Here is a 26,501-nt window from a genome sequence, read left to right as displayed (position 1 = left end):
GGGGCACACAAGAGCGGCCCCTGGCATGACAAAGGCTCTCTTATATTCTAGTTCTTCTTAGGTCAGGTAGCAGTCACTTAGAGGCCTTGCCCTCCTTATTTGATTTCATTTACAAGTTCTGGCTTGTGAGTATTAATTTCGCTCTTATCTACACTGTACATGGCATTGTGACTATATTCTGCACCAGTTTATGGCATATAAGCTTTCCAATGGGCTGGCGATACAATGAATCATTCGTCTGTTGCTTGCTAAATGGAAGAATAATTTGTTTCTAAGATTACAGAGATTACAGCTCTTCATATACCCAAACACATTCCCACCGATGGAGTGTACCGGTTTGTTCAACAATCGTAGGCTTGTGGCTATGTGATCTTTTCTGAAATGGTAGAAAAGACAGCAAAGATGAAGAAGTGATCAAGTTTGGCCAAATGCATCTAAAATCATCGATCTTCTGAGTCCAAGGAGACAAGGCCCAGATTTACTAAAGATGTCTAATCTGGGCAGTCTTTGGAATCCAGGAAACTTTTGACATTACTCGGAGATTTCTGTTATGTACATGAGTATGTAAAAAATAAATTTTACATATATATATATATATATATATATATATATATATATATATATATATATACAGTGGTACCTTGGTTTAAGAGTAACTTGGTTTAAGAGCGTTTTGGTTTAAGAGCTCACAGTTTTTCAAAATTGTGACTTGATTTAAGAGCATTGCTTTGGTTTAAGAGCTCCCTGTACTGGGTGGGAGCGCGAGTGGGGGAGGGGAATGGTCTGCATAGCGAGGTCTACAACCCTGTACTCTGACCCAGGAAGTCTCCCTCACCTTCCAAATCACAGCAGATCCACTTCAGGCTAGGGCTTACATCAGGGGACAAGACTGTGGAGGTAATCTCTTCATAGCTGTAACCCCTCTCTCCCCGGACAGAGAGCGCTGCTATACTGCGCCCACATCTGCCCTGCTCATTCCTTCATGCTCCCTGCAGTCTCTGTCCGCCCTTGTGTTTCCCATCCTCTCCATTACTGTACAGTAACTCATAATATCACAGATTCTGCTGTTTCTGAATGTTTGTTTCATGTGTTTTACATGTTATTCAGAATAATAAATCATTATTTTTGGGGTGTGCAACCAATTGTCAGCATTTATATGATTTCTTATGGGAAAATTTGCTTTGGTTTAAGAGTGGATTTGGATTACAAGCACAGTCCCGGAACGAATTATGCTCAGAATCCAAGGCACCACTGTGTATATATATATATATATATATATATATATATATATATATATATATATATATGGGGTAGACTATGGCATGAGTGGAGTGTCCACACATTGGGAGATAGCATTATATGTAAGGCAACAAGGAACTCTAGCTCCTTTAGGCTATGCTCACATAACATACTATTTATAAAAAAAAAAAAAGAACAGACTTTTTCCATTATAACTATGGCTGTTCTTTTCATACTGCAATGAAATGCATTGAAATCAACGTAACAATATTGTTCAATGCATTGTGTGAAAACAACGACGGTTTTTCCATTGACTTCAATGCATTTCATTGCAGCATGAAAAGAATGTCTGTGGTTTTAAAGAGATAGTGCGGCACTAAACAATTATTCACTAAATAACACACATGACAAAGTTATACAACTTTGTAATGTATGTTATGTTAGAGAATGTCCCCCTTCCCCGTGTTTCCCCCCACCCACGCCACCCCCGGAAGTGTAGTGCTCTATACTCACCTGATGCGTGTCGACCCCCGTCCGCCATCTTGCGACAATGATGTAATCTTCGGGCGGCCGACCGAACTGCTCCGACCGTCCTTCGTGCCGGCCACCCTCTGCCGCGTCATCAGCTGCTCAGCAGCGATCGCAGGTAAGTAGCTGATGACGCGGTAGAGGGCGGCCGGCATGAGGGACGGCCGAAGCCGTGTGCTTCATTGTGTGCACTAACAGGTTCTGTCAGTGTCAGTTTTTTGCGGCGTGGCTAGAGATCCCAGACGGTATACTATGTGTATACCCTCCAGCCAGGATTCCATAGACGGCAACGTAAGATATATTTTTGTACTAATCACGCCCGTTATTGCAATCGGCAACAACGGCTATACTTTTACGAAAATATACATTGTGTGAACATGGCCTAAAACAGTAAAAATACAATCATATGTACAGCACTGAACTAGCTGGACAACACCCAACCAAAGGCCCCTCAGGGACCCTAGTGGGACACTGCTCTTGGATACATGTATGACAAGTGCTGACGTGTCCCTACAGCAGCATTAGAAATCTGTATGTGGCTTATTGTTCTTGCTTTGTTCTGTAATGATGATGATGCTGGCGCTCATGTCTTGTGTCTGATTGATGATATAGATTTTCTCTTATAAACTTGATTGTATGCAATGGATTAACTATAAAGCAATTGGATCCATGTCTGTAGACTTTGTGGTTGTGGAATAAGGTGAATCACAGTGTTCATTTTTTGCACTCTTAGACTTGTGAGTAATGTCTTTATTTAGCAAAAAAAAAAAAAAAAAAAACAGCTGATATGTCCAAAAATGTACAATTCACTCAGAAAACCATTCTGGTCATTTTTATGTTTTTAATAAATGTGACTATTCTAATGTATTTTTTGAATTGCTCGTGTTATAGGACTTTTTACGTATTACATTTGTATATTGACTTGTAGCGAATCTACAGTACTATTAGACTTTTCATTTACATTGGTTTATGTATACTGTATGCAAACCATATTACACCACAAGAGAATGACAGTAAATTAGAAGACACATAGGGGGAGATTTATCAAACATGGTGTAAAGTGAAACTGGCCCAGTTGCCCCTAGCAACCAATCAGATTACACCTTTCATTCCTCACAGACTCTTTGGAAAATGAAAGGTGGATTTTGATTGGTTGCTTGGGGGAACTGGGCCAGTTTCACTTTACACCATGTTTAATAAATCTTCCCCTTTAAGGGTGTAAATATAGACTGGTGTAAACTGCTCACAGCAACCAGTCACAGCTCAGCTTACAGCTCTGGTAAAATGAAAGCTGAGCTGTAATTGGTCGCTGTGGGCAGTTTATACCAGCCTATATTTTATACCCTTTGATGAATCTGGAATGTATTTGAAAAAAAAAAAAAGACTAAGGGTGGATTCACACGTAACAGATCTGTAGCGGATTTCGTGCATTAGCAAAGTGTGTTATGAGATATATTAAAGTGGATTAATAGCGTTATAATTTTTATTAGGAAATTGGTTGCCTGTAATATGTGTTCTCCATTGATGATCTGCTCCTGGCTTTGTATTAAATCATTTCAATTAAAAGCTTGCAGCCTTAAAGAATTACTATTATTTCAGAAACTTTTGACAAGTCAAAAGGTCTCATTGGTCATGGTCTGGGAGTTCAGACCCCCACTTATCACTAGAATGAGAGCTTTTTTTCCCTGTCTGTCTACTCACTTCAGAAGACTCCCTAGACTTCTATAGTGTCTGTCTCTTGCAGCAATGAGAGATGGGGGAGAGAAACTTCTCCCTACTTGTTCCAGCAAGTGGTAGGGTGCTAAACACTGCCGGGGTTCTTATTTTGAACTGCCACCAGGTTCACATGCACCGTGCCAATCTAGTCCTAAGCACCAACTTGCCCCGGAGCACTGGAGGCAGGCCCGCTGTCCCCCAGTGTGACAATCTCCCCTCCCCTCTGGCATGCGGCACCATTGATTCTAATGGAGCCGCAACACAGAGGGGAAGGGAGATCGTCGCACTAGGGGTAGGCAAGCCTGCCCCCAGATTGCACACCAATCGGCACAATCATTGTGACAGGTAACCTTTAAGTTGGTGACAGATTGTATATAACTATTACTAGGGAGTCGGCCACAACCAAATGTTTGTTCTCAGGATCCTTCACCAATCTTGATCCAGTCTGTAAGAAATCTATTCTTTTTCCCAGTGCAAAGAAACAGTTCAACATATGTAGAATTCCTAGCACGGCATAGCACCAAGAATTCAGCACAAAAACTAAAATAAATAGACTGCCAATGGCTCCTCAGTTCCTCCAAAAAAGCAGTTTAAACACAGGCCTCTGATGTTACTGTTGGAAACATTTCAGGTTTCACATAAAAGTCGACCACGTGTCACGGTCTGTTTTAGTAACAAAACACTTGTCTTTTGTCAAAACACAAGCGGCACATCAGACATGCTTGATACTAGTGCTGGAAGTTTTGGATTACTTTATAATAACATATTACTTAACTTTGTCCAACATCTTTCCTGCCATGCCTTTGCCCATTCCGGGTCTAGTAATGTCTTTGTAAAGTTAGACATGTAGCTGCCCAGTTCCCAATTATCGGCACTGTCTGTTTTAATGGAAAATATTACAGGCTATGCCACACACATGGTGCACGGTAGAGTTGTTATAGGGGCAGCTATCACACGTGGCTGGGGATCAGGACCCAAAGGTCTATAGCTAGTTATTAGAGGGGGCTGATGGGTCACCTAATAGCTTGTCAATAGTCAGGGCAGGAACTGAATATTATAAATTGTGTGGGCCTTTAAAGGGGAATGTCAACAATCCCACAAAAAGAATAAAATACACAAAAAGCATATAGGTGCACTCACCGAACCTCCACTAATTGTTTGAATTTTTCCCTGCTTGTCTACGCTGTTCATAGTCCCAGATTCAAACTTTTAAATAATCCCAGTTTTACATCATGGCACACGGCCAGGAACCACCATCTCCCAGCATGCATTGCACCTCAGATCCAACTGCCAGGCACTCACCTATGTTTTGTAGTATCTGCCCACTGCCCGCTTACTGGCTTGAAAAAGGTTCATATTGCTTGAACTGAAAGATCGCTGCTGTTACACATGAGCTAAATAAATCTTTGTTTACTATATCCGGGAGTGTTGCTTTTATTTGAATTTCTTTTCATCTACATAGATACATTGAAAAGACAGAAAGAGAGAGAGAGAGAGAGATGAAACGACAGTGTCTCCTTTCCCCTATACTGCTCAGGAGAGGCTGTTGTTTTCCTGTCCTTGACCAGGTGACCACTGTGTGATGTCAGTGGTGGGTGTGGTCTCTCCCCTTCTGGATTGACCATCTCTGCTTCTAGTCCCACATAAAAGCTCTCTTCTACCCACTCCACTCACCATAAGCTTTTCTTCAATGCTGCTTGGTCGTCTGGCCATGGAAACCTTAGTAAAGTGGTCTCATTGTGGCAACACTGCTAACTCTATATGCGTAGTTCAGGTAGTACTTGAACACAATCCATAAGCCCCCCTGCTCCTTGGTTCACTTTCATGCAAAACCCAAATTGTATACACCCTACAAATTGCCACTCATTACCAAAACATTGGTAAGAAAAGGCTTGGGGACATTCATGGTTTTCCAGTACACTGTGTTATGTTGCATAGTACACTGTCTGTTTGATCATTTGATGGCCATGACTTCAAAAATATATAGTTTCTTCCAGTACGATTACATTCAGCCCACAAATACTGCATGTTGCAGACACGTGTGCTCTCCATTTTCTTATTTCGTTTCATTTCATGTCAACACATTTTGATGGGTTATCTAAAGGGAAACACAATAAAAACAACAAAGAACCATTTGGTCAGTGAAGTTTATATTAATTTGGTTTTGTTGTCTTGAGCTTTGAGTATTGAAAATGTTTGTAAATGAGTCTAGCTGGCCTGGAGATCTGGGAATATTTAGAATAGAGAGGATCAGTGCTCATAAAATAAAGTGGTGGTGGTGTTACCATTGAGATTTTATTTGGAGTCTTGTAATTTCTTTTATCTCTAGAAAAGGCCTGTTTCATTAGGACACTTCAGGATCATTTAGGAACATTCAGCTCTCTACAATTCCCATCATGCCTGGACAGCCAAAGCAAAGGCCATCAGTTCAGGTCATCAGACTCACACTCAAAAATGCACCCATTTTATGCTAGTGTGAAACTGGCTTAAAGTGGGTTCTAAGGCAGGTATACTGTCTATAGAGACACCAACTACTGTATATTATGAACAGTCTATATAGATCCACAAGACTTGTGTTAAGAGATTAGCAAACCTCAAGCACGCTCAGGTTCGTCCGGACCCAAACTCTCAGCATTCGTTGACAGGTGGCTGAAGAAGTTGGATGTAGCCCTAGGTAGTCTTCTTCAAGGCTTAAAGAGTCACTGTCGTATTTTTTTTTTTTTTTTGCAGAAATCAATAGTCCAGGCGATTTTAAGAAACTTTGTAATTGGGTTTATTAGCCAAATCTGCCATTATCTGCATGTAAAAAGCCTTTTCCCAGGTCCCCCCCCTCCTTCCTCTTTTTCATCCACTCTGAAAAATCTGAAAATTGTGACTTGTTGCAGGAGACGTACCCTGTCTGCTCTAGGGAGAGGGGAGGGGGGGAGGAGGAAGGAGGGAGTTAGCCGGCAGCAGAAAGCAGATAACAGAGGATTACAGGCACGGAGCTGGGTGACAGCTGTTATCCGAGCTCAGACAGGTCACTGGTGATGGTCAGAACAGATAACTGGTGAGGGATTTGTCCTGTTTTGGTCTTTTCTTTAGCTCTCTCCATAGGAGAACAATGAAGACAGGGGGGAGAGCTTCAAACTGCTTTTTCATGATAAAAATACATTTTTCGGATAATAAACCCAATTACAAAGTTTCTTAAAATCGCCTGGACTATTGATTTCTGCAAAAAAAAATTCACGACAGTGACACTTTAAATTTAGCTCACTCCTCTTTGCTGCTGATTTCCCCAATGTCTTGGGGTTCTCCAACACTGCTACCACCTTTCTAGTCTTTCCTTGCAGGATAAACAGAATTCATTTGCTATCGAACCGAACTGTTTGCAAAGTTCAGAACAAGTTTAGGAAGATGGCGGCCGCACATCTAAAAAATAAAAAATAAACATATTCTGACTTGTACACGCTCCCCCTGTGTCCTCTTGAGGGTCTCTGATGTCTTCAGTTGCTTGTTTAGTGACTGCCTGCTCAGCCAATGACTGGCTGACTGGGATGGGACAGTATTGGCTGAGTGGACTGTCACAGGAGAAGATGGGACAGGGTTGGAGAGGAAGGACACCGGGGGATTACAGACAAGTAAGTATGATGAGCGAACTTCGGTTTGTTTAAAGTTCGGTTCGGGCAAACCCAAAGTTTACATTAAAGTTTGGCGAACCTGCTGAATTGAACTTTTAAAAAAGTTTGCTCTATTCTAGTAGTTTCCTACGCAAATCCAGGAAAATTTTTAAAAATATGTATTTGACATATTCACTTTAAAGGCCACATAAAGAGTGTTACTGTTCCATGACGTAAACAATTTGACCCAATTTGGTAAAAGAAAAAGTCGGGCATGATAGTCAGTCACAGCTGACCACAAAATCCTTGTGCACATACAGAAAAAAGTTAAAAGCGGTAACATGGTCTCCCCTTTTTTTTCAGTTTGCCACCTTACCTACAATTCTTCTATAGAATGAAGACAGTGTTTCCACAGTCCATTGTGGATTATTTCTATTTATGTTACGGGATGGTGATGGCATTTATTTGGCCAGCTGCAGATTCGGTGTATAAAAATTCCATTTCGTGCAATTCCACTGGCTATAGTAAAGACAATGTTTTCATAGTAATAAAAAGCAATCCCCCTTTTAGACACTAGATTGCAATTGCTGAGTTCTCTCCCTAATAAAAAAAAAAAAAAAAATACTTGCACACGTTCAGTTTTCAGTTGCACTTGTCTTCTCTCATTGAAGCATAGCTTTCCTTATAGAATACTGGTGCTATTTTGGTTGTAATTAATTCACTTCTATATTTAGGAATAGCATGTGATGTATTTGTGCAAGGAGAAGAAATCTTACTTTTATTATATAATACTGAAGCTGGCCTTTAGGCTTACCTCAGACACATATTTTCCATGGAATTTTTTGTGGGCTGAAAAAACATCTAAAAACTGGCACCAGTTTTTCCTGCCTTTTTGCATGTTTTCTGGCACTCTTTGTGGCATTTTTTTAGTTATTATGGAAAACACTGAACTTCCTGTGTTCTGACTTTTTTTCCCCCCAAAGAGTCTAAACACATAAAGTCCCGCGTTTCCCAGGCCATCTGAGTGCTCACGGAGAGAAGGCAGTCATGTGATTGATGGACACATTGAGCCGTGACTCTACTGACTGGAATTCCTGTGTTAAAGGGGCACTCCGGGCTAGGGGGCTTTTCTGGATGGATGGGGCCAACAACGTCCACTTACCTTCCCGGTTCCAGCGCCAGGTCCTGAATTGCGCTGTTCTAGTCCGCGATGCCCGGCCACTTTCAACCCGCTTTCTGGTCTTGAACGCGGGCTTGAGACGTGACATTTCAAGCCTGAGCAGCCAGTCAGTGGCAGAGGCAGGATCCCACATCTACTGTTGATTTCGAAAGTTATAACGACAGTCACACTTTAAACTTTAAAGTATTTTTTTACCCATTAAGCACATTTAAAAAAAATTATCAATTATATATAAAATCGATTAGGCTGGGTTCATACAATGTTTTTGCAATGCATTTTTTTTAATCTGTTTTTGCAAAAAACAGATGGAAAAACAGATGCATTTGTGTGCATCCGTATTGATCCGTTTTACCATTGACTTCCATTATTAAAAGAAGGATCAAAACGCATCCCTTTTTTTTTAAACGTACACAAAAATAAGGTCAGCTACATTTTTGGGTACAGATGCGATTTGATCCATTTTTTTTTTATAATGGAAGTCAACAGAAAAACTAACCAAACGGATGCACACAAATGCTTCTGTTTTTCCATCCGTTTTTTGCAACAACGGATGAAAAAAAAAAGGATTGCAAAAACTTAGTATGGACCCAGCAACTTGACCTCAGAATAATCCTCCCAGCATTACAAAGAAACTACAATGTTACAGATAAAGCCAGTCATGGACTTCTTTACATCAATTGTCTCAGTCTCAGACACACACAGATTTTTGTGTTTTCAGCAGAAAGCAGCAGTTTAGAACTGGGAGAAGGAGACTGAATAGATAATAACAAGTATGGAAGGAATTGTTAGTCTCACCATGGGCAACAACATATGAAAAGTTATGTGGAATACCCCATTATCCTCACTTATAGCATGCCAAGGCACCTAAGTACATGTATTTTTGTGCCTATCGCCCATACTTGATCATAAATAAATGGAGACGTCTTCAATATTTTGTTTCCATTTTTTTTTTTAATAATTTCCATATTATTAACATGCTTTTCGATCCTGTGATTTACATAATTCCATGACTTTTTCTTCTCCTTGTTGCAATTTCAATGTTGAAAAAGAGTATCTACTGTATTAAGCTAGTCATTTTTGTTGTTATAATTACTAATGCCCTTACCGGCCAATAAAGTCTTCTGTTTTTTTGATTTTTTTTTATGCATTCCTTTTTTCAGCAATGTTTTATATATTTATCCATTGATGCTCTGGGATACACAATATGCTCTTTGCTATTTTTATATAATATATTTGCTTCGATGCAAGAACTGTATTTTGGCCAGTCGTTTTCTCCAGGGTAAATAAGTATCAATTACTGTAATATAGAAGAATGGGTAACTTGTTTCCCAGATTGAATAGAATCGTATTTGAAACTATGCTTCTCTGTTTCCCGGACAGTTGAAGCAAAGTTCATCATGAAATATAAAGTATAGAAATGTGTAGTTGTCAATTATTCTTTATTATACATCACTGCCAAAAACACAAAAATCTGTGTGTGAGCTTTACTCTCCGTCTTCCCCTCCTCCCCCTTCTCTTTTGAGACGGCTGATGTAAACAAGTCCGTGACTGGCTTTATCTGCAGCATTGTAGCTTCTTTGTAATGCTGGGAAAGTTAAAGGGGTACTCCAGCGGGGGGGAACTTTTTCGCTGGGAGCGGGGACGAGGTGGCTGAGGGAAAAGACGTCCACTCACCTCCCCGGTTCCAGCTTCCTGGTGTCTGACGCGGGCCCGAGACGTGACGTCTCAGGTCCGCTCAGCCAGTAAGTGAAGGAGGCGCGATCCGTTTCAAGTCCGCTCAGATCACGCCTCCTTCACTGACTCGCTGAGCGGACCTGAGACGTCACGTCAGACACCAGGAAGCAGCCGGGAACCGAGTACCGGAGCGCCGCAATGTGGGACCCACCGCTGGAACCGGGGAGGTGAGTGGACGTCTTTTCCCTCGGCCACCTCGTCCCCGGTCCCAGCAAAAAAGTTCCCCCCCACTGGAGTACCCCTTTATTCACTGTGCGCTCATCAGCAACTTGAGCTCCCAGCATTACAAAGAAGCTACAATGTTGGAGATACAGCCTGTCAGGGACTTGTTTACATTAGCTGTCTCAGAAGGGAGGGTGGGAGGGACAGCCAGAGACAAAGGCTCACACAGATTTTTGTGTTTTCAGCAGAAAGCAGCAGCTGAGAACTGGTGGAATGAGACTGAATAGATAATAACAAGTATGGAAGGAATTGTTAGCTTCACCATGGACAGCAACATATCAAAAGTTGTTCTTAAGTGGAATACCCCTTTAAAGAAACCTACGCCAGCTCTGAACTGGTGTAGGTTTTACTATGTGTGGACACTGCTATGCACGAGATTTGTGTAGAGGCATTGCGCCTCTAAATTAATCTATCAAGCATTGGTGCGGCAGGGACATTTTTAAGCCCAGCGCTAGAAACGCCAGATGTAATAAATAGTTAAAGGGGTTATCCAGTGCTACAAAAACATGGCCACTTTCTTTCAGAGACAACACGACTCTTGTCTCCAGTTCAGGTGCGGTTTGCAATTGAGCTCCATTCACTTTAATGGAACTGAGCAGCAAAACCCCGACCCAGCTGGAGACAAGAGCGGTGCTGTCTAAGATCTCACCTAAACCTGAAGCCATCTGATAATCCATTATGAAAGGTGACCCCATTTACTACAGCTGGTGATATGAGGGTAATGGCATAACCAATAATCAAAGGTTTAGATTCATGTTAATTTTCTATCGTTCATTATATACTATCCATCTACACAAATGACTCAAGTTGTGTGTATTTTTCTTCTATTACTAGGGGATGGCTTTCTCTCTTGAGGAGAGGTTGCAGCTGGGCATCCATGGACTCTTACCACCTTGCTTCCTAAGTCAAGACGTTCAGGTTTTACGCGTGCTCCGAAACTATGAAAGACAGAAGAATGACCTTGACAGGTAAGAACAAGACAACTAATAGGCCCAATTTTATCAAACTGGGTAAAATACAACAGAAAATTGTGTGAACTGTCCAAAACAACCAGTCACAGCTCAGCTTATCTTATACCAGAGCTGAGATGTGGAGCCATGTTTGGTTACTATGGAGTTGGTTACTATCAGCAGTTCATATCAGTTTCTATTTTACACTCTTTAAAAAATCTGGTCACTTCAAAATAATTTATGGATGATTTTATAAGTTATGGTATGTTTTCTTTGTTGTTATCACAATACCTCCAGCATCTGTCTATAATGGAGGGAGACAGGGGCGTTGCTAGGGTCCTAAAACATCGGGGGCACGGGCCCGAAGGTTAGCAAAGGAGCAGAAGTGCAGAAGTTAGTAACCCCAATGACTGCGCTACAACTCCCAGCATACCTCCTTGTGCACAACAACTCCCAGCATACCTCCTTGTGCACAAGGAGGTATGCTGGGAGTTGTTGTGCACAAGGAGGTATGCTGGGAGTTGTTGTGCACAAGGAGGTATGCTGGGAGTTGTTGTGCACAAGGAGGTAGCTGGGAGGTGTTGTGCACAAGGAGGTATGCTGGGAGTTTTAGTGCAAAAGAAGGTATGCTGGGAGTTGTAGTGCACAAGGAGGTATGCTGGGAGTTGTTGTGCAGAGTTGCAGTTTTGCTGCAGTAGCCTCCCAACATAACAACAACTCCCAGCATACCTTCTTGTGCACAACAACTCCCAGCATACCTCCTTGTGCACAACAACTCCCAGCATACCTTCTTGTGCACAACAACTCCCAGCATACCTCCTTGTGCACAACAACTCCCAGCATACCTTCTTGTGCACAACAACTCCCAGCATACCTCCTTGTGCACAACTCCTAGTGTCATAGCCGCAGGGGGGGGAGGGCATTATATTTGTATTTTTAAGCATTTTTTTCAAACAGTGTGCGGGGCCGAGGTGGTGACACTAGGGGGCTGGGGGTGGCACAGAGAACATGGCTGGCACTCAGCTAGCCGCCAGCCGTGTTCTCTGCGCTATACTTTATGTTAAGCTGCTCTATTACACAACTTAACATAAAGTATTGATACCTGGAATCCTGGTATCAAATCGTTTTTTTTGCCCGAAATATCGATAGTAGTATCAATATTTCAGTGCATCGTACATCCCTAACACACACACACACTACTCCATTTGGCCACCATCCCAGGTGGTTTAATGTTCCCTGCTGGTAGCCCCCCCGTGTATACATTATATACACCCCATATACATACACACACACCCTATACACACTGCACATACATCATATTCACCCCATATACATACACACACCCTATACACACTGCACATACATCATATTCACCCCATATACATACACACACCCTATACACACTGCACATACATCATATTCACCCCATATACATACACACACACACACCCTATACACACTGCACATACATCATATTCACCCCATATACATACACACACCCTATACACACTGCACATACATCATATTCACCCCATATACATACACACACCCTATACACACTGCACATACATCATATTCACCCCATATACATACACACACACACACCCTATACACACTGCACATACATCATATTCACCCCATATACATAGACACACCCCTATACACACTGCACATACATCATATTCACCCCATATACATACACACACCCTATACACACTGCACATACATCATATTCACCCCATATACATACACACACACCCTATACACACTGCACATACATCATATTCACCCCATATACATACACACACACCCTATACACACTGCACATACATCATATTCACCCCATATACATACATACACCCCTATACACACTGCACATACATCATATTCACCCCATATACATACACACACACCCTATACACACTGCACATACATCATATTCACCCCATATACATACATACACCCCTATACACACTGCACATACATCATATTCACCCCATATACATACACACACACCCTATACACACTGCACATACATCATATTCACCCCATATACATACACACACACCCTATACACACTGCACATACATCATATTCACCCCATATACATACACACACACCCTATACACACTGCACATACATCATATTCACCCCATATACATACACACACACCCTATACACACTGCACATACATCATATTCACCCCATATACATACACACACACCCTATACACACTGCACATACATCATATTCACCCCATATACATACACACACACCCTATACACACTGCACATACATCATACTCACCCCATATACATACACACACACCCTATACACACTGCACATACATCATATTCACCCCATATACATACACACACCCTATACACACTGCACATACATCATATTCACCCCATATACATACACACACCCTATACACACTGCACATACATCATATTCACCCCATATACATACACACACACACCCTATACACACTGCACATACATCATATTCACCCCATATACATAGACACACCCCTATACACACTGCACATACATCATATTCACCCCATATACATACACACACCCTATACACACTGCACATACATCATATTCACCCCATATACATACACACACACCCTATACACACTGCACATACATCATATTCACCCCATATACATACACACACACCCTATACACACTGCACATACATCATATTCACCCCATATACATACATACACCCCTATACACACTGCACATACATCATATTCACCCCATATACATACACACACACCCTATACACACTGCACATACATCATATTCACCCCATATACATACATACACCCCTATACACACTGCACATACATCATATTCACCCCATATACATACACACACACCCTATACACACTGCACATACATCATATTCACCCCATATACATACACACACACCCTATACACACTGCACATACATCATATTCACCCCATATACATACACACACACCCTATACACACTGCACATACATCATATTCACCCCATATACATACACACACACCCTATACACACTGCACATACATCATATTCACCCCATATACATACACACACACCCTATACACACTGCACATACATCATATTCACCCCATATACATACACACACACCCTATACACACTGCACATACATCATACTCACCCCATATACATACACACACACCCTATACACACTGCACATACATCATATTCACCCCATATACATACACACACCCTATACACACTGCACATACATCATATTCACCCCATATACATACACACACACACACACACCCTATACACACTGCACATACATACAAACACCCTATACACACACTGCACATACTGTACATCATATACACCCATACTGAACATGCATACACTATAATATATATATATATATACATACATCATATACACATACTGCACATTTACACATACACATACATCATATGCAATTACTTTACATGCATACACTTACTGCACATATATCATATACTGTACATGCATTCATACATCCTTTACATGTACAATACACACACTGTGCACCTTACATATATAAGCCCACTTTACACACATACACGTGCACACAGCATATAGACATCCACAGTTCTCATACACAGAGAGGCAGGCAGGCAGGCAGGCAGGCACACATACACAGTACACACACAATTTTTGTGAGGAAACTCCAGCTTGTCATTAGCTCCTGAAGTCCCAGCTTCCTCTTCCTTCTGGTGCCTGCTCTCCTGTGTTCTCCCCCCCCCCCCCCTCCCCCTCCTCCCGACAGCAGGGGAGAGCAGGAAACACCTCATGTGGAGGGAGCTGGACCCAGGCATGAGGCAGCCTACTGGGCCTCCCCAGGAGCAGGGGCCCCGCACTGGCTGTCATCTAACTGGGTAAGGTAAGAGCCCCATCAGATGACAGCTTGCACACACTGACTGCTGCGCATCCTGCTGCGGGGTCAGGACAGTCATATTCAGGGTGCAGTGTCAGCCCCCCTGCCCTGAGACAAGTTGGCCTGATGCAGATGGACTGTAGACCTGAGGTCCCTCTCCCAAGACATGTGATAATGCCGTACAGTTACGGTGACAGGATGTCAGCGCGCTCCGCCTGTGTTCTGTCCCAGCAAGTGAGCCTCAGGACCAGGGGCTCACTGAACTGGAAAGTCCGCAGACGTCTTTGTGTGTACAAGAGATATAAAGACTTGTAGATATTCTTCTTTCCTTTCTTTAACATTTGTCCCCTTCATAATGACATTGATGTTGTGCTATGGAGTGGAAAATCCCCACTTATATTTGTGAGTTGTACAATGCACAACCACCAGCACGATTCAGGCTAGGTTTTATTTAAAAAAACAAAACAAACAAACAAACATCCAGCTCTCATCTTTACTTCATCAGTTTTTTTTAAAGGGGTTATCCAGGTAACAAAATAATATTCTAATCCTAATACCACCCTATGGTTAATATACATGTATAATCTTGCACACCTTCCCTGTTTTTTTCTCATTCTTATCCACTCTGGATGTCTTAAATCCTCTACTCTGGGTCCACTCTGACCACACTAAGCTCCCTCCTTCCCCCTCCCTTTGTAGTCACATGACATGTGATCTCTTTTCTGGGGCTTGGTTAGCTGTCTATTGACTTGGTAACCCGACCCTCAGGAGACATTATCTGCATCATCTCCATGCACTTGTGCTGCTTCCATAGACTTACATGTGTCCCTGAGCCTAGGTCTCTGTAATATGAAAGCTATCTCTGGATAGAAGTAGAATGTTTTATTTCACAGTCAGAAAGCAGAGATCTAAACCTACACTACACCCCCCACCCCTGGTAAACTGATGTCCGATATCCAGCACATAGCTACACCATGTGTGCGTCAGCTCTGCTACATCATCAGCTAGTATGGAATACATATTGGGGTGATGTGATGCAAAATCTGTGAAAAAAACTGTCCTGAGTTTACTGTAAAATAGTAATGACAGCAGTGGGCAGGAAAGAAACCTAAAGTGGCGAGTGCGCAAATGGACCAATTCGGGAAATGCATGATGGGAAATGTAGTTTCGTATCTTGGTTATAGGTCGGCTGTTAGAAAAAAGTATAACTCAGGAATAGCAGCAGCTAGAAAGACAGGAGACGGCTCAAAATACTCAGGGGGACTTGGTGATTAAGATCAGTTAGCATTTAATTTTTTCTCTCTTAGGTGGATAACCCCTTTAAATTCTATCCTAATATCAATAACATCAATACAGTCAGCATGGTAGTCTGACCCTCTTTTACAGAACTTTGCTGCCCTCACCCATCCCCTGCGCAGTGTTATTTCAGCAGACATATACACATTCTTTTTGTCAAATAAAACTTGGGAATGACTTGTCTGATGAATTTGAGGCCTGTCACTCCATTACCTTTTATATTTGTTTAGTTTTAGTATACACCTGTACCAATATTTTTGTCTCATACATTTTAACAGGGATTTCCTACCTATATTTATACAGTTAATTCTTCCAGAGTTGTTTGACCTTACGTACACTGCAAATAAATATCTGCACGGTAAAAAAAAAAAAAAAAGTATAGACATGTGTTATGTCATCTACGTATTCCTCAATGGTGCACTTTGTTCACTAAGCCGGCTTCTATTTGTTCACGCTTCACAGTTATTCTATTTATTGGGCACTGGTATTTGTGTGAACAAGTGTGAACCATGTAGAATGTTACAGGTTTTACAGTGTTTGCTTAGTAGCTGTCCATCTTTGTTCTATAAAGTTGGCAACTCTTGCTACTACTATATCTTCAGTTGTAATGTTAGGAGAGTAGAGTGACACATTAATACCATGCAGTAAAAGTAGATGAAAGCTGAATGTATACAATGTGGTCAGGCTTATTGAGTACAGAGTAGTTAAAGGGAAACTATCAGCAACCTGCTGATATGTCCCTATGGCGCACAGGGTGCTCAGGATGAAGGTAGGTTTCTTGCCTTCATCCTTAGTGCAGTTTTTGTCTGGAAATAAGCAGATAATATCCTCAGTGCATCGATCTGCCCAGATGGCTTGTCCCTCCTAATAAATATTGGGACAGTCAATTGACATGATTCCATAGTGTGAACAGGCCCTAATAAATATTGGGTCAATGATCTGCACCGCTCAGCTAATATTAGTTAGAAGAGGCAGTAGTTACACCTCCAGCTCCAAAGTGCCTTATTAGCATATCAAGTAAATTGCTAATATCCCGAAAATTGTGCAGAGGATGAAGGTAAGAAACATACCTTCATCCTCAGTGCCATGTGCCCTATAGAGACATTTCAGTAGATGGTTCTGATGTGTATTGATCCGATCAGCATGCAGTCGATTCTGCCACTAGAATTTAGTGTCCATGGATGTCACCATGCCAGGTCGGTTCTGTGCACAAGCCCCATCAGATCAGAATGGGGCTTGTGCACAGTACGCGGTATGTTCATATCCATGAATACCTGCGTCAAGGTGGCTTCCTCCTGCAGTTAAATAGCATGATTTACAGCTGTCAGGCATAAATCATGGCAAACACTCTATACCTACCCAGAGCAAATGTAGATTTCTGTGCCTGTCGTGCAGCAGACCAGGGTCCACCAGATTTAAGAGGCGTCTGCATTTTGGCAAATATGTCAGGGGGTATAGGGCTTAGAGGCACACCGGTCTTGATGAATTCCCCCCCCCCCCCCTCCCCCCTCTCCTTATTTGTACATTACAGGGATGTATTTGGGGCAATTGTGTGTTAAAGGGGTTATCCACCGAAAATCTTGCAGGAGGTGGTGTTTTCTTTTCAGTCTGACACAGTGCCCTCTGCTGCCATCTCTGTCCGAGACAGGAACTGTCACAGACAGAGGTGGCAGCAGAGGGCACTGTTTCAGACTGGAAAGAAAACAACATTTCCTGTAGGACATACAGTAGCTGATAAGTACTGGAAGAGTTGAGATTTTTAAATAGAAGTAAATTACAAATCTATATAACTTTTAATAAGATTTTCACTGGACTACCCCTTTAATTACATTCTATGTATTATGGCAAAGAAAATTCCCACTGATTGTCCTCAAGAAACCTAGACTATCATAACTTGGCTTCTCCTAAAGGAGTTTTGGCAGCGTTAAAACTGACGTGATGAAGAATTGTTTATAATAGCCAGGCTGTGTGGTTTATTAAGAACTTGGCAAAGTATTTGTAATTGGCAGATGAGCTGACATAACCGAAAATGGTTTCTAATGTTAAGCAGGTGCTGTCTGAAGAACGGCATCTCTATGTATTGTTTCTGTGTGTTTGTTTATGTGTGTTCCTGTAGGATATACAGTATGTGAACCTCTCAAGCTATCTATCTATCTATCTATCTATCTATCTATCTATCTATCTATCTATCTCCTATCTATTCTGTATCTATCTATCTATCTATCTATCTATCTCCTATCTATCTATCTATCTATCTATCTATCTATCTATCTATCTATCTATCTCCTATCTATCATCTATCTATCTATCTATCTATCTATCTATCTATCTATCTATCTCCTATCTATCATCTATCTCCTATCTATCTATCTATCTATCTATCTATCTATCTATCTATCTATCTATCTATCTCCTATCTATCTATCTCCTATCTATCTATCTATCTATCTATCTATCTATCTATCTATCTATCTCCTATCTATCATCTATCTATCTATCTATCTATCTATCTATCTATCTATCTATCTATCTATCTCATATCTATCATCTATCTATCTATCTATCTATCTATCTATCTATCTATCTATCTCCTATCTATCTATCTATCTATCTATCTATCTATCTATCTCCTATCTATCTATCTATCTATCTATCTATCTATCTATCTCCTATCTATCTATCTATCTATCTATCTATCTTCTATCTATCTATCTATCTATCTATCTATCTATCTATCTATCTATCTATCTCCTATCTATTCTGTATCTATCTATCTATCTATCTATCTATCTATCTCCTATCTATCTATCTATCTATCTATCTATCTATCTATCTATCTATCTATCTATCTATCTCCTATCTATCATCTATCTATCTATCTATCTATCTATCTCCTATCTATCATCTATCTATCTATCTATCTATCTATCTATCTATCTCCTATCTATCATCTATCTATCTATCTATCTATCTATCTATCTATCTATCTATCTATCTATCTCCTATCTATCTATCTATCTCCTATCTATCTCCTATCTATCTCCTATCTATCTATCTATCTCCTATCTATCATCTATCTATCTATCTATCTATCTATCTATCTATCTATCTATCTATCTATCTATCCAGGGGCGTAGCTAATGTCTCTTGGGCCCTGGTGCAAGAGGTCAACTTGGGCCCCCCCCCCCTTTCTCGATGCTATTGGTAGATATATATCTCAAGACTGATATTACCAATAATACCAGTATACAGGAAATATTATCACCGTACATATTACCGCCATACTGTTACTAAACAAATCCTGTTTACTGAGACCCATATTACCAGTACACAAGGGGAAATATTACTGCCACACCACAACCCTCACCACCATATTGTTACTGACCAAATCCAGTATACTAAATCCAATAAAACACAGTACCAGATAACAACAAATAATACCACCACATACTGACTAACACCACTGCTGCTACTGACTAATACCACCACTGCTACTGAATATAATCCTCTGTACATAGACCAATATCACCTCATCCAGTCATATAGAGGTGGATGCAGCTCCACACAGGCTCTATACACCATATAAATTACAGTGCAGTTATATCAAGTGACTCACAGGGGACGTCTTCTCTGATCGGAGTTCTTCCCTTTTCATCTTCTTCTCCATCTGCCCTGGGCCATTATGAGAACGTCTGAGCCACGAATCCACAGAATCTGCCAGACAGACATATTAGTCTCCTCACACTGACACCATCCTCATCTCTATACACACTGCACATCTGTATTGGCCCCTTTACACCCTCATTTAGTAGCTAGCCCTGACACTATGTGATCCCCTTATAGTACATATCCCCCTCTGTGCATGCCCTATTGTATACACCCCCCATGTAGTCCACCTTATAGATGGCCCCCCAATGTTTCCCCCTTATAGATGCCCCCCCATGTTATCCCCCATATAGATGCCCCCCATGTTATCCCCCATATAGATGGCCCCCCATTTTATCCCCCTTACAGATGCCCCCCATGTTGTCCCCTCCTCCTGCCCCTTCATCACCATACTACTACCCCTTTCATCCTCCTGCCCTCCATCATCATACCACTACACCCTTCATCATCCTCTTGTTCCTTCATCATCATACCACTACACCCCCATCATCTTTTGTTTCATCATCATACCACTACACCCCCATCATCCTCTTGTTCCATCATCATCATACCACTACACCCCCCATCATCCTCTTGTTCCATCATCATACCACTACACCCCCATCATCCTCTTGTTCCATCATCATCATACCACTACACCCCCATCATCCTCTTGTTTCATCATCATACCACTACACCCCCCATCATCCTCTTGTTCCATCATCTTCATACCACTACACCCCCATCATCCTCTTGTTTCATCATCATACCACTACACCCCCCATCATCCTCTTGTTTCATCATCATACCACTACACCCCCCATCATCCTCTTGTTCCATCATCATCATACCACTACACCCCCATCATCCTCTTGTTTCATCATCATACCACTACACCCCCATCATCCTCTTGTTCCTTCATCATACCACTACACCCCTCATCATCCTCTTGTTCCAGCATCATACAACTACACCCCCATCATCCTCTTGTTCCATCATCATACCACTACACCCCTCATCATCCTCTTGTTCCATCATCATCATACCACTACACCCCCATCATCCTCTTGTTCCTTCATCATACCACTACACCCCCCATCATCCTCTTGTTTCATCATCATCATACCACTACACCCCTCATCATCCTCTTGTTCCATGATCATACAACTACACCCCCATCATCATACCACTACACCCCCCATCATCCTCTTGTTCCTTCATCATCATACCACTACACCCCCATCATCCTCTTGTTCCATCATCATACCACTACACCCCCATCATCCTCTTGTTCCATCCTCATACCACTACACCCCCCATCATCCTCTTGTTCCATCCTCATACCACTACACCCCCCATCATCCTCCTGCCCTCCATCATCATACCACTACACCCCCATCATCCTCTTGTTCCTTCATCATACCACTACACCCCCATCATCCTCTTGTTCCATCCTCATACCACTACACCCCCATCATCCTCTTGTTCCATCCTCATACCACTACACCCCTCATCATCCTCTTGTTCCATCATCCTCATACCACTACACCCCTCATCATCCTCTTGTTCCTTCATCATACCACTACACCCCCATCATCCTCTTGTTCCATCCTCATACCACTACACCCCCATCATCCTCTTGTTCCATCCTCATACCACTACACCCCCCATCATCCTCTTGTTCCATCATCCTCATACCACTACACCCCTCATCATCCTCTTGTTCCTTCATCATACCACTACACCCCCATCATCCTCTTGTTCCATCCTCATACCACTACACCCCCATCATCCTCTTGTTCCATCCTCATACCACTACACCCCCATCATGTCCTTTAAAACAAAAAAATCTTTACTCACCTGAATGGTTCCTCTAGTCTTCTAGTCACGCGCGCTGGCGGGCTTCTCGCAGCGGGGGCGGGGCTTCCCGCGGAGGGGGCGGAGCTTCGCGGGACCTGTCTTTTTGCCTACCTGATGCTCCCAGCCCCGCACGTCAGCCGGCCCTGTCCCAGCCGCCTCTTGTGATCGCAGGCAAAACATTGCTTGCGGTCACAAGAGGGAGTGGGAGGGGAGCAGTGCAGTGGCAAGGGGGGGCCTCGCGGGCCCCCCCTTGGTAGCGGCCCGGTCGCGGCGGCGACCGCCGCGACCGTGGTAGCTGCGCCACTGCAAGCAGCTTCGGGAACACAGCAAGGTGGCATGGGGGGCCCGGCCGGGCCCCCCTGGCTGGCGGGCCGGGTCGCAACTGCGACCGTTGCGACCCCTGTAGCTACGCCACTGTATCTATCTATCTATCTATCTATCTCCTATCTATCATCTATCTATCTATCTATCTATCTATCTATCTCCTATCTATCATCTATCTATCTATCTATCTCCTATCTATCATCTATCTATCTATCTATCTATCTCCTATCTATCATCTATCTATCTATCTATCTATCTATCTCCTATCTATCTATCTATCTATCTATCTATCTATCTATCTATCTATCTCCTATCTATCTATCTATATATCTATCTATCTCCTATCTATCATCTATCTATCTATCTATCTATCTCCTATCTATCTATCTATCTATCTATCTATCTATCTATCTATCTATCTATCTATCTCCTATCTATCTATCTATCTATCTATCTCCTATCTATCTATCTATATATCTATCTATCTCCTATCTATCATCTATCTATCTATCTATCTATCTATCTATCTATCTATCTATCTATGAAGAGAGAGACAGCAGCTCCCTGTATACCCCATAGAGGTAAAATCAGACTCCCCTCCTCCAGACTGGGCTGCCCTGCTCTGTTTTTTTTCTGTTCATAAAATGGCTGACATGGAGGAGCATGTGACCATGCCCCGCCCCCAGTGTCCTCCATAGACATATACAGTCTCAGTGGCTGACACTGGGGGGCGGGGCATGGTCACATGCTCCTCCATGTCAGCCATTTTATGGACAGAAACACCACAGGACAGCACAGCCTGGAGGAGAGGAGTCTGATTTTAGCTCTATGAGGTACACAGGGAGCTGCTGTCAGTATATACAGTGAGTACAGTTACTAATACTGTACACTAAACTATTTTACTATAAAGTAAAAGTAATCCTATAAAGTAATCCTGAGTCCTGCTGGGCTGGAGACTTAATGAACTTAATGAACCCCTTAATACAAGGGGACTTGGCTGCCTCTTGAACACTTTGTTGGTATGCAAGTGTGATCCACAAGCCCAAAGAAACCATATACTTTACTGGCTTTCAATTATTAAATGGTCAATATTAACCCTTAGGGGACACAGCCAGTTTTCATTTTTGCGTTTTCGTTTTTCCCTCCTTGTGTATATAAGGCCATAGCGCCTGCATTTTTCCACCTAGAGACCCAAATGAGCCCTTATTTTTTGCGCAACTAATTGTACTTTGCTATGGCAGATGTAATTTTTGCCTAAAATGTGCCGGGAAACCAGAAAAAAATTATATGTGTGGTGAAATTGAAAAAAAAAAAGTTTTTTTTTATTTGGGGGGGGGGGGGGGGGGGGGTTGTTTTTACTCCGTTCGCCCTGGGGTAAAACTGACTCGTTATATATGTTCCTTAAGTTGTTACGATTACAACGATATGTAACATGTATAACTTTTATTTGATTTGATGGCTTGTAAAAAATTAAAACCTTTTAAAGAAAATATATGTTGCTTAAAATCGCTCCATTCCCAGGCTTATAGCGCTTTTATCCTTTGGTCTATGGGTCTGTGTGAGGTGTCATTTTTTGCGCCATGATGTGATCTTTCTATCGGTACCTTGATTGCGCATATATGACTTTTTGATCGCTTTTTATTACAATTATTCTGGATTTGATGCGACCAAAAATGCGCAATTTTGCAATTTAGGATTTTTTTGTGCTGACGCCGTTTACCGTGTGAGATCAGGAATGTGATTAATTAATAGTTCGGGCGATTACGCACGCTGCGATAGCAAACATGTTTGTTTATTTATTTATTTTTATTTATAAAATGGGGAAAGGGGGGTGATTCAGACTTTTATTAGGGGAGGGGATTTTGTGTTATTAAAAATACATTTTTCTTTTACTTTACATATATACTAGAAGCCCCCCTGGGGGACTTCTAGTATATGCACTCTGATCTCTCATAGAGATCCATGCAGTATAGTTATACTGCATGAATCCATGAGATCGGTGTTCTATTGCTTTTGGCTGCTGCAGCCAAAAGCAATAGAATGCAGAGCCGGGATCAGCGCCATTACGGCGCAGACCCCGGCCCGGGATGGATGCGGGGATCGCCCCCCCCCCCCGCAATTGCGCCGCAGGGGGGCGATCCCCCCACTAGACCACCAAGGATGGATATGAGCAAGTATTTAGAAGCAGCTGTCAACTTTGACAGCTGCTTCTAAGTACTTAATTAGCGGGCACGGCGATCGGACCGTGCCTGCTAATAGCCGCGATCTCAGGCTACATGCGGCACCCGGGATCGCGGCAGTTCAGAGGGGGGTCGCCGCGCGACCCCCCTCTGAACTCCCATAGCGGCACGAGGACGTTCAGTAACGTCCTGGTGCAGCTATGGGTTAAATAAACAGATAAATATTATATATTGCAAATGTAATATCTAGATAAATTACACACTGTTTTATCACATAGTCTATACTTTTTACATTCCATGTGTGCAAAACTTAAAGGGGTATTCCAAGAAAAAATAACTTGTCCACTATCAACAGGATATGGGAAAAAGTAAGTTATCACAGGGGATCCGATCTCCGATCCTCTTGGTGAACTCTATATGGGCCTCAGGCTCCTGTCTTATAAATAGAGCAAGAGCACACATGTGCTTGAAACGCGTCTGAGGTCTGTGGGGTCACTGCACTGTGATGTTTCATTAAATTAATTGAGAAAAATAAAAGCACATTCTATTGCAAGTGCCAGATTACCATTTTTTTCATTTGTCTAATAAATAGAGCCGCGGGTATGGCGCGAGACCCGTCACTTTATTCATTCCTATGGAGGTGCCGGAGAGCTGTACTCTGCTCTCTCCAGTGGCTCCATAGGAATGAACTCAGCCGCCAGAAAGAGCCGAGTAAGCCATAAGAGTGCTTACTCGGCTCTTCTGGCGGCTCAATTCATTCTTATGGAGCCACCAGAGTGAGCAGAACACAGCGCTCTTCTGGCTTACTTGGCTCTTTCCGGCACATCCATAGGAACTAAATGAGCCATGGGTCACATGCCGTAGCTCTATTCATATTACAAAAGTTGGGGGCTGATACGGAGATCGCCGGGGGGTTCGGAGGTTGGACCCCCCATGAGCTCTTACTTGTCCCCTATCCTGTGGATAGGGGACAAGTTAATTTTTCTTGGACTACCCCTTTAAGTCATATATGTATATTGCATGTTGTTTTATGTTTAACATTCACCTCCTTGGCACAGCGGTCTGCCAGTCATTTTAAGTTTTCCAACACTATTTTTGCCCTTGTGTTATCATTTTATCTCTAAGTTTAGTCATTTTTACCATGAGAATGTTCTACAACATTCCAATGTCAATTGGTTGAGTGCTTCCATAGTGGTAGGTAATGTCCTTTTGACTTTGAATTGAAAATCAGAAAAAAAAAATTAGACAAGGTTTTTTTTTTATTATTTATTTGTTTGTTTTGCCTCTTAAAAGGTATATCTTGCTCATGGGTCTCCAGGATCGAAATGAGAAGCTTTTCTACAAAGTCTTGACTTCAGACATCGAAAGATTCATGCCCATCGTTTATACTCCGACTGTGGGCTTGGCTTGTCAGCAGTATGGGCTAGCATTCCGAAGACCAAGGTAACATGAACCAACATTGGGTAAATTATTATTTCAGTAATCTGATTACAATAGTACTAGGAGACATCTTGTTTGAACACAGCTGGAACATGTAAGAACTACATGAAAGAACATAAGATGTTGTTTTGTTTGGAATTACATATGGATTAGATTTCGCCATCAATGTGTTGACCCAAAAATTTTTTTTGTATATTTATTGGATAATATGGACACTCGGAATTGGCTCTCCCACCATTTGACCTAAAATTAGGGTTAAAGCTTCAAAGTAATTTACGAAACTAAATCAATGTATTTTTCCCTTTATGACGGAGCACATCTCTTTTTTAAAAGCCAAAACTTCTGGCAATGAGCTATAAAGACGAATACACATCATAAATATTACGTTCCAGAACTTGGTCTTCTGCTGTTCTTAATTGATTCATACAACTTAAGAGTCTGGTCCAGAAACATTCGGACTCTTATAACAACATGTAATCAAAGTTGCAGACAGTGGCAAAGACGTATGTGATGTGAGGTTGGAATTGCATCAGACCCCTGACTTGGACTTACGTTTCATCCGAAAACAGAGAACTATTTAAATAAAGTGGAAAATGTATAGGAGCAATAATATATCCCGATAATTATACCGTAGAATGATGTAAGGTACGGATTTAAGCTCAGTTAGGGAAT

The 26,501-nt window shown here is 41.9% G+C and overlaps 1 protein-coding gene across 1 annotated transcript in view; it reads left to right on the top strand.

The window, feature by feature from the left end:
- Positions 1 to 26,501, top strand: part of ME1 (malic enzyme 1) — a 157,961-nt gene that overhangs the window by 16,407 nt on the left and 115,053 nt on the right. The window contains exons 2-3 of the mRNA XM_069974700.1: positions 11,053 to 11,186; positions 25,683 to 25,832. Of these exons, the coding sequence (XP_069830801.1) occupies positions 11,053 to 11,186; positions 25,683 to 25,832 (284 nt within the window). The remainder of the gene's footprint in view (positions 1 to 11,052; positions 11,187 to 25,682; positions 25,833 to 26,501) is intronic.

This window comes from Dendropsophus ebraccatus, chromosome 6 (genome assembly GCF_027789765.1).
Source record: "Dendropsophus ebraccatus isolate aDenEbr1 chromosome 6, aDenEbr1.pat, whole genome shotgun sequence".
In the NCBI taxonomy this organism is placed as follows: Eukaryota; Metazoa; Chordata; class Amphibia; order Anura; family Hylidae; genus Dendropsophus; species Dendropsophus ebraccatus.
Note: the sequence above shows the minus strand (reverse complement) of the source record. Positions and strands in the feature narration are given on the sequence as shown.